This window comes from Callithrix jacchus, chromosome 2 (assembly GCF_049354715.1).
Source record: "Callithrix jacchus isolate 240 chromosome 2, calJac240_pri, whole genome shotgun sequence".
Taxonomy (NCBI): domain Eukaryota; kingdom Metazoa; phylum Chordata; class Mammalia; order Primates; family Cebidae; genus Callithrix; species Callithrix jacchus.
The window spans coordinates 194938276-194953475 of NC_133503.1; the positions used below are offsets into that span (position 1 = coordinate 194938276).

General features: G+C 47.9%; 1 protein-coding gene across 1 annotated transcript in view; it reads left to right on the plus strand.

Moving 5' to 3' along the window:
• DAP (death associated protein) overlaps positions 1 to 12738 on the plus strand; it is an 81147-nt gene extending 68409 nt beyond the window's left edge. The window contains exons 3-4 of the mRNA XM_002745116.7: positions 9264 to 9306; positions 10514 to 12738. Of these exons, the coding sequence (XP_002745162.1) occupies positions 9264 to 9306; positions 10514 to 10627 (157 nt within the window). The 3' untranslated portion in view covers positions 10628 to 12738. The remainder of the gene's footprint in view (positions 1 to 9263; positions 9307 to 10513) is intronic.
• Positions 12739 to 15200: the final 2462 nt, after the last annotated feature.

Below are 15200 nucleotides of genomic sequence, written 5' to 3' on the forward strand. Positions count from 1 at the left end.
CAGCAGCGTCTGCATGGGAGGGAACCTCCTGTCCAGCCCTAACTCACAGCCTGCCTCACTTTACACCCCTCAGGTCTGGGGCAGAAAGCATATTGTCAGAGCCCCACGATGATAAGGGAGGGCGTCAAGCCTTAGAACACAAAATAATGCTAAGTCTTCTCAGTTTTTATATTAATTACATGTTGGGATGGCAGTAATTTGAATATATTGAGTTAAATAATTGCTGTTTTAGAGTTTAGGGAAGTTTTAAAACTATGAATTTGGGCTTCTCAGCCCATTCCACTTGCTCTTAAAAATGAGACCATCAAACGTAGTCTTGGTTGATACCTGCATTCCACAGGGTCACTCACCCACCGAGTGTTTCTGGCATTTTATCCTGCCTGTCTGCAGTTTCCACAGAGTGCCAGTAAGGTATAAATCATCTTCAAAATTAAGAAAATTTAGGCCGGGTGCAGTGGCTCACGCCTGTAATCCCAGCACTCTAGGAGGCCAAGGCGGGCAGATCACCTGAGGTCGGGAGTTTGAGACCAGCCTGACCAACATGGAGAAAGCTCATCTCTACTAAAAATACAAAATTAGCCAGGCATGGTGGTGCATGCCTGTAACCCCAGCTACTCGGGAGGCTGAGGCAGGAGAATCACTTGAACCTGGGAGGCAGAGGTTGCGGTGAGCAGAGATTGTGCCATTGCACTCCAGCCTGGACAAGAAGAACGCAACTCCATCTCAAAAAAAAAAAAAAAGAAAAGAAAATTTAGGAAATAATTAATAGTGAACTTTTGTTAAGGACAGAGGGTCCTTTTAAGAGTCTGATATGGTCCTTACCAGAGGGACAGTAGAGACCCACGTGCACGAACATCTGCTGGCTGCTTAGTCTGGGTGTGGAAAAGCTGCAGTTGCCACTAGTGGATACGAAGTGTTACCTGCATTCTAACCCTGGCTATTCTGCCTGGCTCACGGTTCCTTTAAATTTAAATAAGTGTGGTTTTTAACTTCTGGAAAGGCCTGAGGATACGGGGAGGGCAGGGATGTTAGTTTTCACTGTCTCTGTTTCCTGAGAGGAAATAATGTTGCATCTTCAAAACAGCATCTGTCAGAATGATTTTCATCAGATTAAATAAATCCTCAAAGCAGCCATCATACTTTATAGACTTCAGAAATGTAGGTTAGACTTGGCGTGGAAGCCTAATGGAATTTCAAATAGGTGTGTTTCTGCATGTACAGCCTTGCACCCAGACTCGAATGGGGTTTCTCATTTGTGAAATTTTCTTCAAGCTACCATATCTCAAAGAGTTTAGTAAGTGTTTTTACTGAATAAATGTAACAAATAATTATTTACCAATCTAAGTTACTCTTAATTATGGTTGGAAAAAAGGATTGCGCCAAACTTGATGAAAACCTGCAACACAACATACGCGTCAAGGGGCAAGTTACATGAAAATACATATCGCTGGGCCAGGTGCGTGGCTCACACCTGTAATCCCAGCACTTTGAGAGGCTGAGGTGGGCAGATCACCTGAGGTCAGGAGTTCATGACCAGCCTGGCCAACATGGCAAAACCCCGTCTCTACTAAAAATACAAAAACTAGCTGGGTGTGGTGGCGCATGCCTATAATCCCATGCTACTTGGGAGGCTGGGGCAGGAGAACAGCTTGAGCCTGGGAGGCGGAGGTTGCAGTGAGCAGAGATTGTGCCACTGCACTCCGTCCTGGGATACAGAACGAGCCTCCATCTCAAAAAAGAAAAAAATACATATTGCTGTTAGACATTTTGGAAGAGGCCTGCCTTTTGCCATCTTTTCACGGGCAGCTGCCATATGTCCTTAGAGCCAATTATGGCCTTTCAGTTTTAGAGGAGGAAAACTTTTGGAGGAGACTTTTGGTTCATAAAGACCTTTAATGAATGATCAATACAGAGTGATATTTATAATTTTGCAGCAGAAAATCTTATTCTTAAAATGAGTTGCTAAATCTAAATGACTAAGATACCTCTTCACACCCGTTAGATCAGAGCCTTTATCCAAAAGAACAAAGTAAAACAGAAAACAAGTGTTGGCAGGGATATGGAGAAATGGGAACCCGTGTGCATTGCTGGTGGAAACCTGAAACGGTACACGCTGTGGAAAACAGGTTGGTGATTCCTCAAAAAGTTAAACACAGAATGACCATATGACCCAGCAATTCCACTTCTGAGTTATACCCAAAATCATTGAAAGCAGAAACTCGAGCAGATATTTACTCCCCCGCATCTATAGCTGCACTACTCACAGCAGTCCAGGCGTCCATGAGCAGATGAATGGATAAGAATGTGGTCTGTCCTTACAGTGGAATATTATAGCCTCAAAACAGAATTCTCACACATGCTGCAACACAAATGAACCTTGACGATACTATGCTAGAAAGAATAAGCCAGACACAAAAAGACAAGTACTGTACGATTCCACTTACGTGAGATCCCTGGGGTAGTTAAGCTCGTGGAAACAGAGTGGAATGGTGATGGCCGGGGCTGGAGGAGGAGAGAATGGGAGCCAGTGCTTACCAGGGACAGACTTTCTGTTAGAAATGATGAAAAAGTTCTAGAAATAGATAAAGGTGATGAAAGCATAATATTACGAATATACTTAATGCCACTGAACTGTATACTTAAAAATGGCTAAAATGGTGAATAATGTTTTTGTAATTAGTTGCTGAGCTGGCTGGAGTTTCAAAGCAAAGTTAGAAGGGAGGGACAGTTTGGACTCTGTCTTTAGGAAGAATATTTCCCTGGAGCTGACCGGAGCTAAAGGACATCCTCTGTCTGGTGTCCTGTCACTTCCCACCAGGTTGCCTCTTGCAGCTCAATAAGACTTTCTCACACAACACAATTCTTGACTATTGTGTAAAAAGTGCACTCATAAAGCAAGGACCTCACCTATGGAAGTGCTGGATATACAGGGTTATTTCCTTCAGTGCCTTATTTCTTACCGGTCTCAGACAGATGGCGGCGCTGGAGAGCAGCAGGACAGGATGAAGTCTCTGAGGTCTTCATGTTGCTCTTCCCCAAGGTAACCGGGTAGAATGGACACTGTTTTGGCTGCTCCCCAAAAGACTGCTCTGACCTAAGCTCGCCACTGAGTCACATTCGCTGTCCTGCTCCTCAGCTCAGAGTCAGCCTCAGGGTGTGCACAGGGGCAAGTTCACAGCCTTTCCGTCCTTAGTCCCTTTGACTGCAGCGCCAGGCCCTCAGTCTCGCAGTCACTCAGCCAAGTCGTCAGCACCACATCAGCAGAATGACTAGCCACTCTGTATAGGATGTAGCACAGAGCATACCAGCGCCTGGCTCATCACCGTGCCCGGGGGCCTGACCTTATCCCCCACCACCCATGGTTGGCAGAGGCACATTTCTTACACCTTGCCCAGCATGCGTTCCATTGACATGCTCTGCCCTCATGACAACAATCCAGCAAGCCACTAAAGCTCAGCAGATTCAGTCATGACTCCCCAGAAAGGAGAGATCTCTGTGAGATGAGGGGTTTCACAAGGACAGCCCCATCTGTGAATGCCTCCCAGGGACTGAGAATCTGCAGCCTGCAGCTATGGCCCTGGACACTCCTGGAATGAGCTGGGACTAGGGGGAGAGTCATTTTTACTGGGTCTCCACGGTCATTCAGCAATTGCGATGGGACAGTGTCCTTGAGCAGCCCGCTTGGGAGTGAGGTGCTAAATGTGGGTTTAGGAAAGGAACCAGCATGCCCTGGGAGTCTGAGGCTGGGTTCTAGGCCTCTGCTTCCTAGTGTGTATTTCAGGATTCAGGCTAGAGCAGAGCTGTCATGACCTCATATCATCAGCGTTCACACACATTGCCCCTGGGACATACTCGAGGCAAAGAACCCCACCCTCTCGTGATCAGTGCAGGAGACACCCAGAGGACATGGGGCAACGGAGATAGCTGGCGTGTGAGTATCACCTTCAAGGACCGCTGAGGGCAGGGAGGAAGGGCAGGATTGTGGCAGGCCCCTGGGGTCCAGACAGTGGTCCTCGGTGCACACAGGGAGCAGTGCTGGAGACAGACTCTGGATAGCCAGGTTCCCAGGAGCCTCGCCTGGTAGCTGCTACTGAGTGGGGCTGGGCTCAACTAAGGAGCCTGTCAGGAGTACCCAACACAGAGGCCTCTCCGGGCTGGTGCCGTGCTGCTGGACGGCGCCTCTGTGTCCTGGAGTTCCACTCCATCTCTGCAAAGGGAAGCCTACTCACAGCGTAGACCCTCATTGCTGGGATCTACTCACCACGTAGACCACCCTCATTGCTAGGATCTCCTTTAGCCCCAAGAGCCTCCATGGCCAGTCAGCAGTTGTGATGGGATGATGGTTCTCTGCGTGCATCAATCTTTGTAAGTACACACATGCAGTAATATGCAATTACAAGTGATTTTAATTTTTTTTGCTTGTCAGCTTTCAATAATGAATATGTACAGGCAGACCTCAGAGATATTGCCGGGTCTGCTCCAGACCACCATAATAAAGCAAATATTCTGATAAAGTGAGTCCCACAAACTTTTTGGTTTCCCATTTTATATAAAAGTTATGTTTATACTCCACTCTGGCCTATTAAGTGTACGTAGCATTATGTCTAGAAAAAAAGCCAATGTGCATACCTTAATATAAAATTTTTTATTGCATTTTTTATATTGCTAAAAAAATGTTAATGATAATCTGAGCCTTCAGTGAGTTCTAATCTTTTTACTGGTGGACAGTCTTGCCTCAGTGTTGATGGGCACTGGCTGATTGGGGTGGTGGTTGCTGAAGATTGGAATGGCTGTGGCAGTTTCTTAAAATAAGACAACGGACCAGGTGTGGTGGCTCATGCCTGCAATCCCAGCACTTCGGGAGGATCACTTGAGGCCAGGAGGTCAAGACCAGCCTGGCAAACATGGTGAAACCCCATCTCTACTAAAAATACAAAAATTAGCCAGGCATGATGGTGTGTGCCTATAATCCCAGCTACTCTGGAGGCTGAGGCATGAGAATTCCTTGAACCTGAGAGGTGGAGTTTGCAGTGAGCAGATTATACCACTGCACTCCAGCTTGGGCAACAGAGTGAGACCCTCTCTCTCAAAAAAAAAAGACAACAATGAAGTTTGCCACATAGATCAACTCTTCCTTTCAGGAATGATTTCTCTGCAGTACATGGTGCTGCTTGATAGAATTTACCCATGGTAGAACTTCTTTCAAAGTGGAGTCAGTCATCTCAAACCCTGCCACTGCTTTATCAACTAGTTTATGTAATATTCTATATCCTTTGTTGTTATTTCAACTGTGTGGACAGCATCTTCACCAGGTGTAGATTCCAGCTCAAGAAACTACTTTCTTTGCTCATCCTTGAGAATCAACCCCTCATCTCTAATGAATTTGATCACCAGATTACAGCCATTCAGTTCTATCTTTAGGCTCCACTGCTAATCCTAGTTCTCTTGCTACTTCCACATCTGCAGTTACTTCCTCCAGTGAAGTCTTGAACTCCTTCAAAATCACCCATGAGGGTTGGAATCAGCTTCTTCCAAACTCCTGTTAATATTGATACGTTGACCTCCTCCCATGAAATGAACGTCCTTAGTGGTATCTGTAATGGTGAATTCTTTCCAGAAGGTTTTTGCCCAAATCCACCCAGTGGAATTACTTATTTCGTAAATATTAAGACTGGAAAGTCTAAATTACTCCTCGATCCATGGGTTGCAGAATGAGTGTTGTCTTAACAGATATGAAAACAACGTTAATCTCCTTGTATACTTGGTGTTGGGTGACCAGGAGCCTTATAAATCAGCAGTAATATTTTGAAAGCAATATTCTTTTTCTAAGCAGTAGGTCTCAACAGTGGGCTTAAATAATCAGTAAACCTTGCTATAAATTAATGTATAGTCATCCAGCCTCTGTCATTTGATTTATAGAGCACAGACGGAGTAGATATTACATAATTCCTAAGGGCCCTAGGATGTTTGGAATGGTAAATGAGCCTTGGCTTCAAATTAAAGTCATCAGCTGCCTTAGTCCCTGATAAGAATCAGCCTGTCCTTGGAAGCTTTGAAAACAGTCATTGACTTCTCCTCTCTAACTGTGAAAATCCTAGATGACATCTTTTTCCAGTAAAAGGCTGTTCGGTCAACATTGAAAGTCTGTTGCTTAGTGTAGCCACTAACCTAGATCTTGAACTGAGCTAGATCTTCTGCAGAACTTGCTGTAGCTTCTCCATCAGCAGTTGCTGCTTCGCCTTGCACTTCTGTGTTCTGGAGATGGCTTCTTTCCTTAAACCTCATGAACCAACCTCTGCTAGTTTCCAGCTTTTCTTCTGCAGCCTCCTCACCTCTCTTAGCCTTCATAGAACTAAAGAGAGTTAGGTCCTTGCTCTTGATTAGACTTTGGCTTAAGGGAGTGTTGTGGCTTGTTTGGTCTTCTATCAGACCACTCAGAGTTTCTCCATATCAACCACAATGCTCTTTTACTTCCTTGTCACTCACTCCAGTGCTCACCGGAGTAGCATTTTTAATTTCTTCCGAGAACTCTTCCTTTGCATTCACAACCTGGCTATTTGGTGCAAGAGGCCAGCCTGTCTGAGCTTCCAAGACATGTCTGTCTTCCTCATCAAACTTAGTCATTTCTAGCTTTTGATTGAAAGTGAGAGACATGCTACTCTTCCTTTCATTTCAACACTTATAGGCCATTGTAGAGTTGCTGATTGCCCTAATTTCAATATTGCTGTGCCTCGGGGAATAGAGAGCCCTGAAGGAGAGAGACAGGGAATGGCTGGTCAGTAGAACTGTCAGAACACATACAACAACTACTGATTAAGTTTACCATCTTATGGGCACGCCTCATGGTGCCCCAAAACAATTACAATCGCAGCCTCAAAGATCAGTGACCACGCATCACCATAACATAACAATAGTGAAGATGGGCGTCCATAGACTTGTTTATGCACAGTTGCCAAAAGCCTTCAATTCCTAAAGAAACACGCTACCTGTGAAATGCATATCTATATATGCATATAATTATTCAAGCTTCCTCAGCCACCTTTTAGGGCTCACTTCTGTGGGGGAGCTAATTCCCTTCATTATGCATCTGTTCTTACTAGATTGACTCTCTGTGGCTGACATTCTTATCAGGCTTCTGGACTAGGGGGATCTCCTGTAGCTCTGCCTTTCAGAGTCTCGACATAGGTTACGATGGAAACCACTGTGTGCTCCCGATACAGAAAGACGACTGTGCTTTGTTGGAGGATGATACGATATGATTTGTTACCAGAGTGGGGCCATCCCTGCCTCAGGCTGTTCCTAGATGTTTAAAAGAACATTCCAAAGGACTTTAAGAAACTTCGTGCGACCATTTCTGTATTCCTTTCCACATCTTTTATAAAATGTTAGAATTCAGACCACACTTCCTGAGCTTTGGAGGCAGACCCCTTGGCCCTGAATCCCTGGAAGTTCTCACCTGTGGGTGGTATCAGGCATCACAGCAGGATGTGCTTTAAGAATCCAAATGAATTCAGTCAAACCACATTGGGCAGGGGCTTAAACTTGAGTTGAATTTACTCATCTCTGGCCAGCTATTAATCCTATAGCTAAATCATATACATAAAGGAAGGGGAAAAATCCAACCCAACTAACCACACAACAAACACTAACTAAAACCAAGGTAACGTATGGTCCATCTCTGTGCTGCTTAGTAAAACTCAAAATTTCTTAATCTCATGAAGTGACAGAAATTACCTGGGGGAATTTCAGGTGTTTTTGGTAAACTCTTTGGGGAAGTAAATAGTCAGCAAACTTCCTGAATGCTGGGACTTTTGCCTGCAGCAAAACAAAGCTAAGACAAGTGGATTTCTTAAAAAGACCACCGACAGCAGAGGAGTAGCCAGGCTTGGAAGAAGCAGGCTGGGGAGCCCAGGGGATAAATTCCACCCCATCTGCTCAGCAGACCTGGCCTTAAGCAAAACTGAGCCAAGAGGGAGATGCTTGCTCTCTACCCACTTCCCTGAGTGTCCCCGCTGGGCTGACCTTGTATTCATCTCCTGTTCTTGGGTGTCTGTACCTCTTGGTGGAGGCATTTTGGAAGTAAACACACCTTGTCCACCACCTCAAACTGTGTCCTGATGTTTTTAAATTATGGTACATGTAGCTATCAAAAATAAATGCACAGAAGAGTATATAAGAACATGGAGAGATGCTTACCATACTCTTAGTTCAGAAGGCAGATGACCATTTTTGTAAGAAAAAAATTAATAAGAAGACAAGCACGTACATCTATGCATAGAAGGAAAGCCTGGAGGGAGAGCCCATGATAGCAACTCGTATTTGCAGGTGGTAGCCCTGCCAGCGATTTGAGCCTGTTTTTTCACACTGAGCTGTATTGCTTTGGTACTGTGTGCATTTCCTCAATACTCCAGTTTGGATGAGCTCAATGTGAGTTAACATGTCAAGAGGTGACAGGTTTCCCAAGGACCTTATGTCTGTAATGCTCGGGGATTGATGGGGCCAGGAGGTTTGTGTTATAATCTCCCCTGTGAGGATGTCGGACGGGGAAGCCCAGGGCTGAGGAGGCAGTGAGAGCATCTCCAAGTCCACACCATGTAAAGCTACTTCTTCCCTGCTTCAGGGAAGTGCCTGTTTCACAATCTCATTAAATCAAAAGTCGGGCTTGCCCATAGTTAAAGTGTGTTCATTTAACCAAAAAACAAAAATAGGCTGGGTATGATGGCTCATGCCTGTAACCCTAGCACTGTGGGAGGCCAAGGTGGAAGGATAGCTGGGGCCAAGAGTTTGAGACTAGGCTGAGCAACACAGCAAGACCCTGTCTCTACAAAGATTACAAAATTAGCCAGGTATGGTGATGCATGCCTGTTGTCCCAACTACTTGGGAGACTGAGGCAGGAGGGTCACTTGAGTCCAGGAAGTAGAGGCTGCTGTGAGATAAGATCATGCCACTGCACTCCAGCCTGGGACAGAAACCCTGTCTTTTAAAACACACACACACACAGACAGAAAGTGCTTGTAGGCAATTCACTTGCAGTTGACTGTAGTCTCTCTCTCTCATACTTGGGGCTGAACTAGCCTCAGGAGAAGGAAACTCCCAAGCCCAGTAGTGTGGTCATTGCAACAGATAACACAGAGGAAGAGGTTCGCTCCAATCCCGCCTCCACGCCTGCCAGCCTGGCTCATCCACGTGCACATTGTCTTCCACAGTGTCTCCTTTTGTGGGCTGTTTTGTGAAATCTGCCTTTTCCCTTCTTGTTTTCCAGTCCCCCTAAACCAACTGTGTTCATCTCTGGGGTCATTGCCCGGGTAAGTCTGGGGCTGTCTGGGGTGGGCTTGAGGCCTTTGGATGGCAGCATGGGTTCCTTGTATTTTTGTTAAACTCTACCTAGAGTAACCCAGCAGCGCTGCTCCTCTCATCTGTGGCCATGACTCTTCATTGCCGTATTTCCCGAAGGGTGCTCCTGCAGACCCCAGGCCGGACTCACGGCTTCAGTCACATCCTTTACCTTTCCAGAGCTGCCCTCTGGTGAGACCCAACGATGTGACTTGAGTGCAGACCTCCCGCCAGTGGCCCGCGCAGTATCGCCATCCACAGGGTCACTGCATCTCAGGATGTTCACTGAGATGATGAATTTATCAGAGGATGCCTGAAGAAAGTGCCAGTGTTGGGGACAGCCCACTGCTGGCATAGCTGGTGGAGCTGTGACCATAGCCAGCCAACCTGTCAGCCAGGGAAGTGTGGCTCCAGCCTGCCCATGCGGGGCTCACTCTGGTCACACCCATGTTGGCACAGAAGCCCATTGGTCCCTCTGGAAAATAGCAGGTCCCTCCTGAGACTGGGCAGGCAGAAACTGGTTGTATCTCAAAGCCGCCCTGTGCGTTTCCTTCCCGGCCAGTGACCTAGGCCTGGCTCACAGCTGCAGCAGCACATCTGAATTTAAGATCCTGGATTTAGTTCTGTCCTTCCCCCTATTTAAACAGTCTCAAGTACAGATCTAGCAGAAGAAAGCCCCCAGAACCCAAGTCAGATCTGAGAGAGGCACGTGTTCCTGTGTCTCATGGCATGGGGCAGAGCCAGTGATTGTTCTTGCCGCCTTGCTGGTGTGTGGGCCTCAGTGCCAACTGCCATTCCCTGGTTCTGATGGCCCAGGACCCCCACCACCCACAGGGAACAGGCTTCTACCTTTACCCATTCACAGTCCCCAGCCATCCTGCAAGGACACTGGTGGGCACTGGCCTTCGGCTTCCTCATGCGCAAAACCCATGCTCCCTGCGGGGTTGCTGGTGGGCGCTGGCCTGGGGCTTCTTCACCCACGAACCCTGTGCTTCCTGCAGGGACGCTGGCCTGGGCCCTCCTCATGCACGAACCCTGTGCTTCCTGCAGGGACGCTGGCCTGGGCCCTCCTCATGCACGAACCCTGTGCTTCCTGCAGGGACGCTGGCCTGGGCCCTCCTCATTCACAAACCCCATACTTCCTGTTGATCAGCCTGTGCTTTCCGTGTATCCTGACAGGGTGACAAAGACTTTCCCCCGGCGGCTGCGCAGGTGGCTCACCAGAAGCCGCATGCCTCCATGGACAAGCATCCTTCCCCGAGAACCCAGCACATCCAGCAGCCACGCAAGTGAGCCTGGACCCCACCAGCCTCCCCCGCAGCCCCAGCTCTGCTGCACCTGGCATTTCCCCGAAAGAGAGAACCAGCACTTTCTCCCAAATTCCCCTCTACTCGGAAATCTAAGGCAAAATGAGGTGCTCTGTCCTTTGCCTTATATTTCCATATTTAAAGCTAGAGACGGCTCCAGCCCAAACCTTGTTTAAGGGGAGTCTGGTTGGATGTCATTTGAGGATTATTGTGCCCCCAGAGGTGCCATTAGCAGAACTTGCCAAGATCTGAGGAAAACTGTAGCTTTAGTTCTATTTCAGCAGTCACCTGACAGCCTTGTCTGTGGTCTTCAAAACAAGAAGGCACAAATTTGAGAGGATCAGATTAAGGTTAAGAGAAAAGGTCAGTCATTGCATGCTTTTAGTATTAGGACGATAAAATCTCAGCACCTACAGGAGAGGAAGAAATAAGGGAATTCATTTGGGTGGTCCCTCGGGCCCTTAGAGGCAGGGAACAATGCCAAATTTCCCTCCCTTGAGATGGGGGATCCTATGCAGGCTGATAAGGTACACACAAGAAAAGCCAAAAACATACATCTTAGAAATAGCCCCTCAATTCCAGGAGGCAGCATGCCAAAAAATGAGGCTGGAGGCAGGTGGCTCCAAGGGAGGCCTTCTGGAATGAGGTCTCGGCGTGGCAGGCCCAGCATCGCCTCAGTCCAGATGGGCTCCACCAGGAGTTGAAGCAAGACTGGCCTTTCGGGAATCACCTCCTGAGCCACTTCAGAGTTCTGCAAGTGCCCATGGCCCAGGGTCAAGGAATAGACCTCTAGCTCATTCTGGAACATGTGAGCCAGAGAGTCGGAAGCTTGGAAAGACCAGTTGAAAAACCTGCCCTTTGTCTCCCAAGGGACATGGAATACCACATTCCATTTGTGCTAGAAAAACCTATTCACTGGTGAGTCTAACTGCCCCAAATGCCTCCCGCCCGTGCACACAGCTGCCCGGGCCCATCGTCACTTGGGCACGTCAGGTGGTCCTCTAGTTTTTGTTTTTTTTTTTTTTTTTTTTTTTTTGAGGCGGGGTTTTGCTCTTGTTTCCCAGGCTGGAGTGCAATGGCGCAATCTCGGCTCACCGCAACCTCCGCCTCCTGGGTTCAGGCAATTCTCCTGCCTCAGCCTCCTGAGTAGCTGGGATTACAGGCACGCGCCACCATGCCCAGCTAAATTTTTGTATCTTTAGTAGAGACGGGGTTTCACCATGTTGACCTGGATGGTCTCGATCTCTTGACCTCGTGATCCACCCGCCTCGGCCTCCCAAAGTGCTGGGATTACAGGCTTGAGCCACCGCGCCCGGCCTCGGTCCTCTAGTTTTTAGATGAATTTCCTGTCTAGAGGTGTCCTAGTCTGCTCACTGGCTGGTAGCAGTAGCATCTCCAAAAAGCAAGAGGGCTCACTTAGACAAAACTGCAGTGCTTGTGGAGGGCCCGACTATCCTGCTCACCCTCAGGACTGCTGCAGGTCAGCAACTGTGCCGTGGCCAACCAGCAGCCTTTCTGGTACTGTTCTCCAGTTCACGTCTGCCAGCTGGTGAGGGCAGAGGCAGACCTGGTCAGAACCAGCAGCCCCTCCTCCGTGAGGGGGCATGGCATGGCCTCACACTTGAAAGGCAGTGTTTGGTTTCCCATCTCATCTTCTTAAGGGAAGCCGGTGCATACCCTTCAAGGCCCTGTCACCACCGATTTCCTCATCAGTTGGCATATACTGAGGGTGGCTTTTAGAGACTCAGGCTTGGTCGGCAGCACTGCTGTGGAACACCCCAGCAGGCACCTTCTACCTGCCTTTCGGAGCCAGCACCCAGGAGGGATGCCACACTCCCGCAACACCAGGTCAGCCCCTGCGGACCCCTGCCCCTGCCACTGCAGAAATTCAGAAGTGCCCTTAGTGCTTCTCAGGCTTCAGCGGAAGGGAGGGCTGTTCTTTCCAGAGGTGCATTTCTTTATGTACTGTTAGCTGGATCTGGCATGCATCCGTGGGCTTTAGATCATTACATCCAAATTATTTGCCTAAATGAGTTTATCAATTGTTAACTTGAAGAATATTAATTGTTTCTAATAAAGCTCCTGCATTTCTCTCCAGCTTTGTTCTTTCTTATAGATCAGAGATTCCCTTTTACATTTTACCAGGGTTGTCAGATGGTTTCAGTAGAAATACAAACATGTGTACATGATGGATATTTTCGAAACTCATTTTCAGACACAAAAGTCAAACTCTTGGACACCTGCTTACTCAAGTCTAATTATCTAGTTGAAATGTCATAAAATGGAAAAGCTTAATTACCATTTATTAAAACGCATTACCTGGACCCAGCAGCTGGCCTGTGCCAGGTAGGCCCTTTGGGAACAGATTTAAGAGAGAATGATTAATAGTAAGCCCAGGGGTGACAGTGAACAGCCTCTGATGTACAAGATGTTTGCCTTAATTAGAAGGTCTCCTGTAACCCTAATGAGAAAATAATCACAACTGTTACTCTGGCGGTCCAGAATCAAGTTGGAATTTGAATGGGAGGGGCCCGAGGTTTTCTCACCCAGGGCCGTATTCGTCAGGGAGCACCAGGGGCCGCACTCACAGGCCAAGCTTGAGTGTGGCTGGAGTCTACACCTCCAACTCTGACCTGGCCTAGTGCTGTCTCTGAAGCTGCTGCTTGTATTCCTGCCTCCTGTCTCCCATGCTAAGCTGAGGACAGGAACCAGGCCCTTACTCATTTTCTGTCATTGAGCAGAGTCCATTCTCCGATACATGGTGGTGGCCAGAAATGCCAAGTATCCAACAAGCACGGAACAGAACCACCCCCAGGCTCTCCACATCATTATCAACATCATTGTCCTGTGCCGGTTTTCCATGGCTGCCTTAACAAAGTCACAAATTAAGCCACAAACTGGGTGGCTTCATACAGCCGGAATGTATTCTCTGGCAGTTCTGGAGAGGTTTGAAATCGTATTGGCCCGGCCACGCTCCCTCCACAGGCTCAGTGCTCCTGGTGGCTGTGGCCGTCCTTGGCATTCCTTGGCTTGTGGGAAGCCTCACTCTGGTCTCTCTGACTCTGCTGTCACGTAGCCATCCCTGTCTGTGCATCTGTGTCTGACTCTCCCTCGTTTTCTGAGGACACCAGCCATTAGATGAGCATCCACCTATTCCAATATGACTCGTCTTCACAGCTACCTCTGCAGAGACTCTGTTTCCAAATAAGAACACATTCACAGGCACTGGGATTTAGGACTTCAACATATCTTTTTTTTTTTTTTTTGAGATGGAGTTTCTCTCTTGTTACCCAGGCTGGAGTGCAATGGTGCGATCTCGGCTCACCGCAACCTCCGCCTCCTGGGTTCAAGCAATTCTCCTGCCTCGGCCTCCTGAGTAGCTGGGACTACAGGCATGCACCACCATGCCCAGCTAATTTTTTGTATTTTTAGTAGAGATGGGGTTTCACCTCGTTGACCAGGATGGTCTCGATCTCTTGACCTCGTGATCCACCTGCCTCGGCCTCCCAAAGTGCTGGGATTACAGGCTTGAGCCACCACGCCCGGCCCAGGACTTCAACATATCTTTTGGGGGAGCATCAACCATGTGCTGAAAAGCCAGAAACCTCACTCCCAGCTCACACCACTTGAAGAACAGTTCATTTAGTACATCACTTTTCTGCAAAAACTTTGCTGGGAGGATCCTTCACCTGCTGCAGGTTTCATGGCTCAGCATCTCTGGCCACACAGCAGCCCAAGCCTGGCTGCAGCAAGTACAGAGAAAAGACTGGAAGCAGAGACCTGAAGGGGCGGGGTCCCAGCTGCGGAGGCTGTCTGCCCTGGGTCCACTGGCTGAGGGGCCACTAGCAGTCACATGTGTCCTTGGCCCAGAGAGCCATGGTGTTGCCACTATGCTGCACGGATGGTGGCTGTACCACTTTACAGGAGGAACAACTGAAGTTCAGGTCCAGTGCAAAGCCACTTTTAGCAAGGAAGATAGATGGCCAGTAACCCCAACAAAAGATGCTCAATGTCTCTAGTCACCAGGGAGCTGCAGGTCAAAGCCACAGTGAAATACCACTTCACCAAGATGGCTAGATCCAAAAAGTCAGTGACACAAGGGTGTTGACAGGGATGCAGAGAAACTGGAACTCGTACAGTGCTGTTGGGAGTGTAAAATGGTGCTGCTACTTGGGAAAACAGTTGGGTGTTCCTCAAACGATTAAACAGGGTTAGCATACGACCCAGCAATCCACTCCTAGGTATGTACACCCAAGAAAAGTGAAATAGGTCCACGCAAAAACTTGTAAACAAATGATACAGCAGCATTATTCATAATAGCCAAAAAGAGGAAACAACACAAGTCCATCCACTGAAGAATGGATGAACAAAATGTGTAGCCACACAGTGGAGTACTATTCAGCCATAAAAAGGAATGAAGGACTGACACACACTACAACATGGATGAGCTTTGAAAACATCATGCTAAGTGAAAGAAGCCAGTCACCAAAGATCACGTGTGTGATGCCATTCATAGGAGATGTTCAGAACAGAGAAATCTGGAGAGACACTGCTTGCTT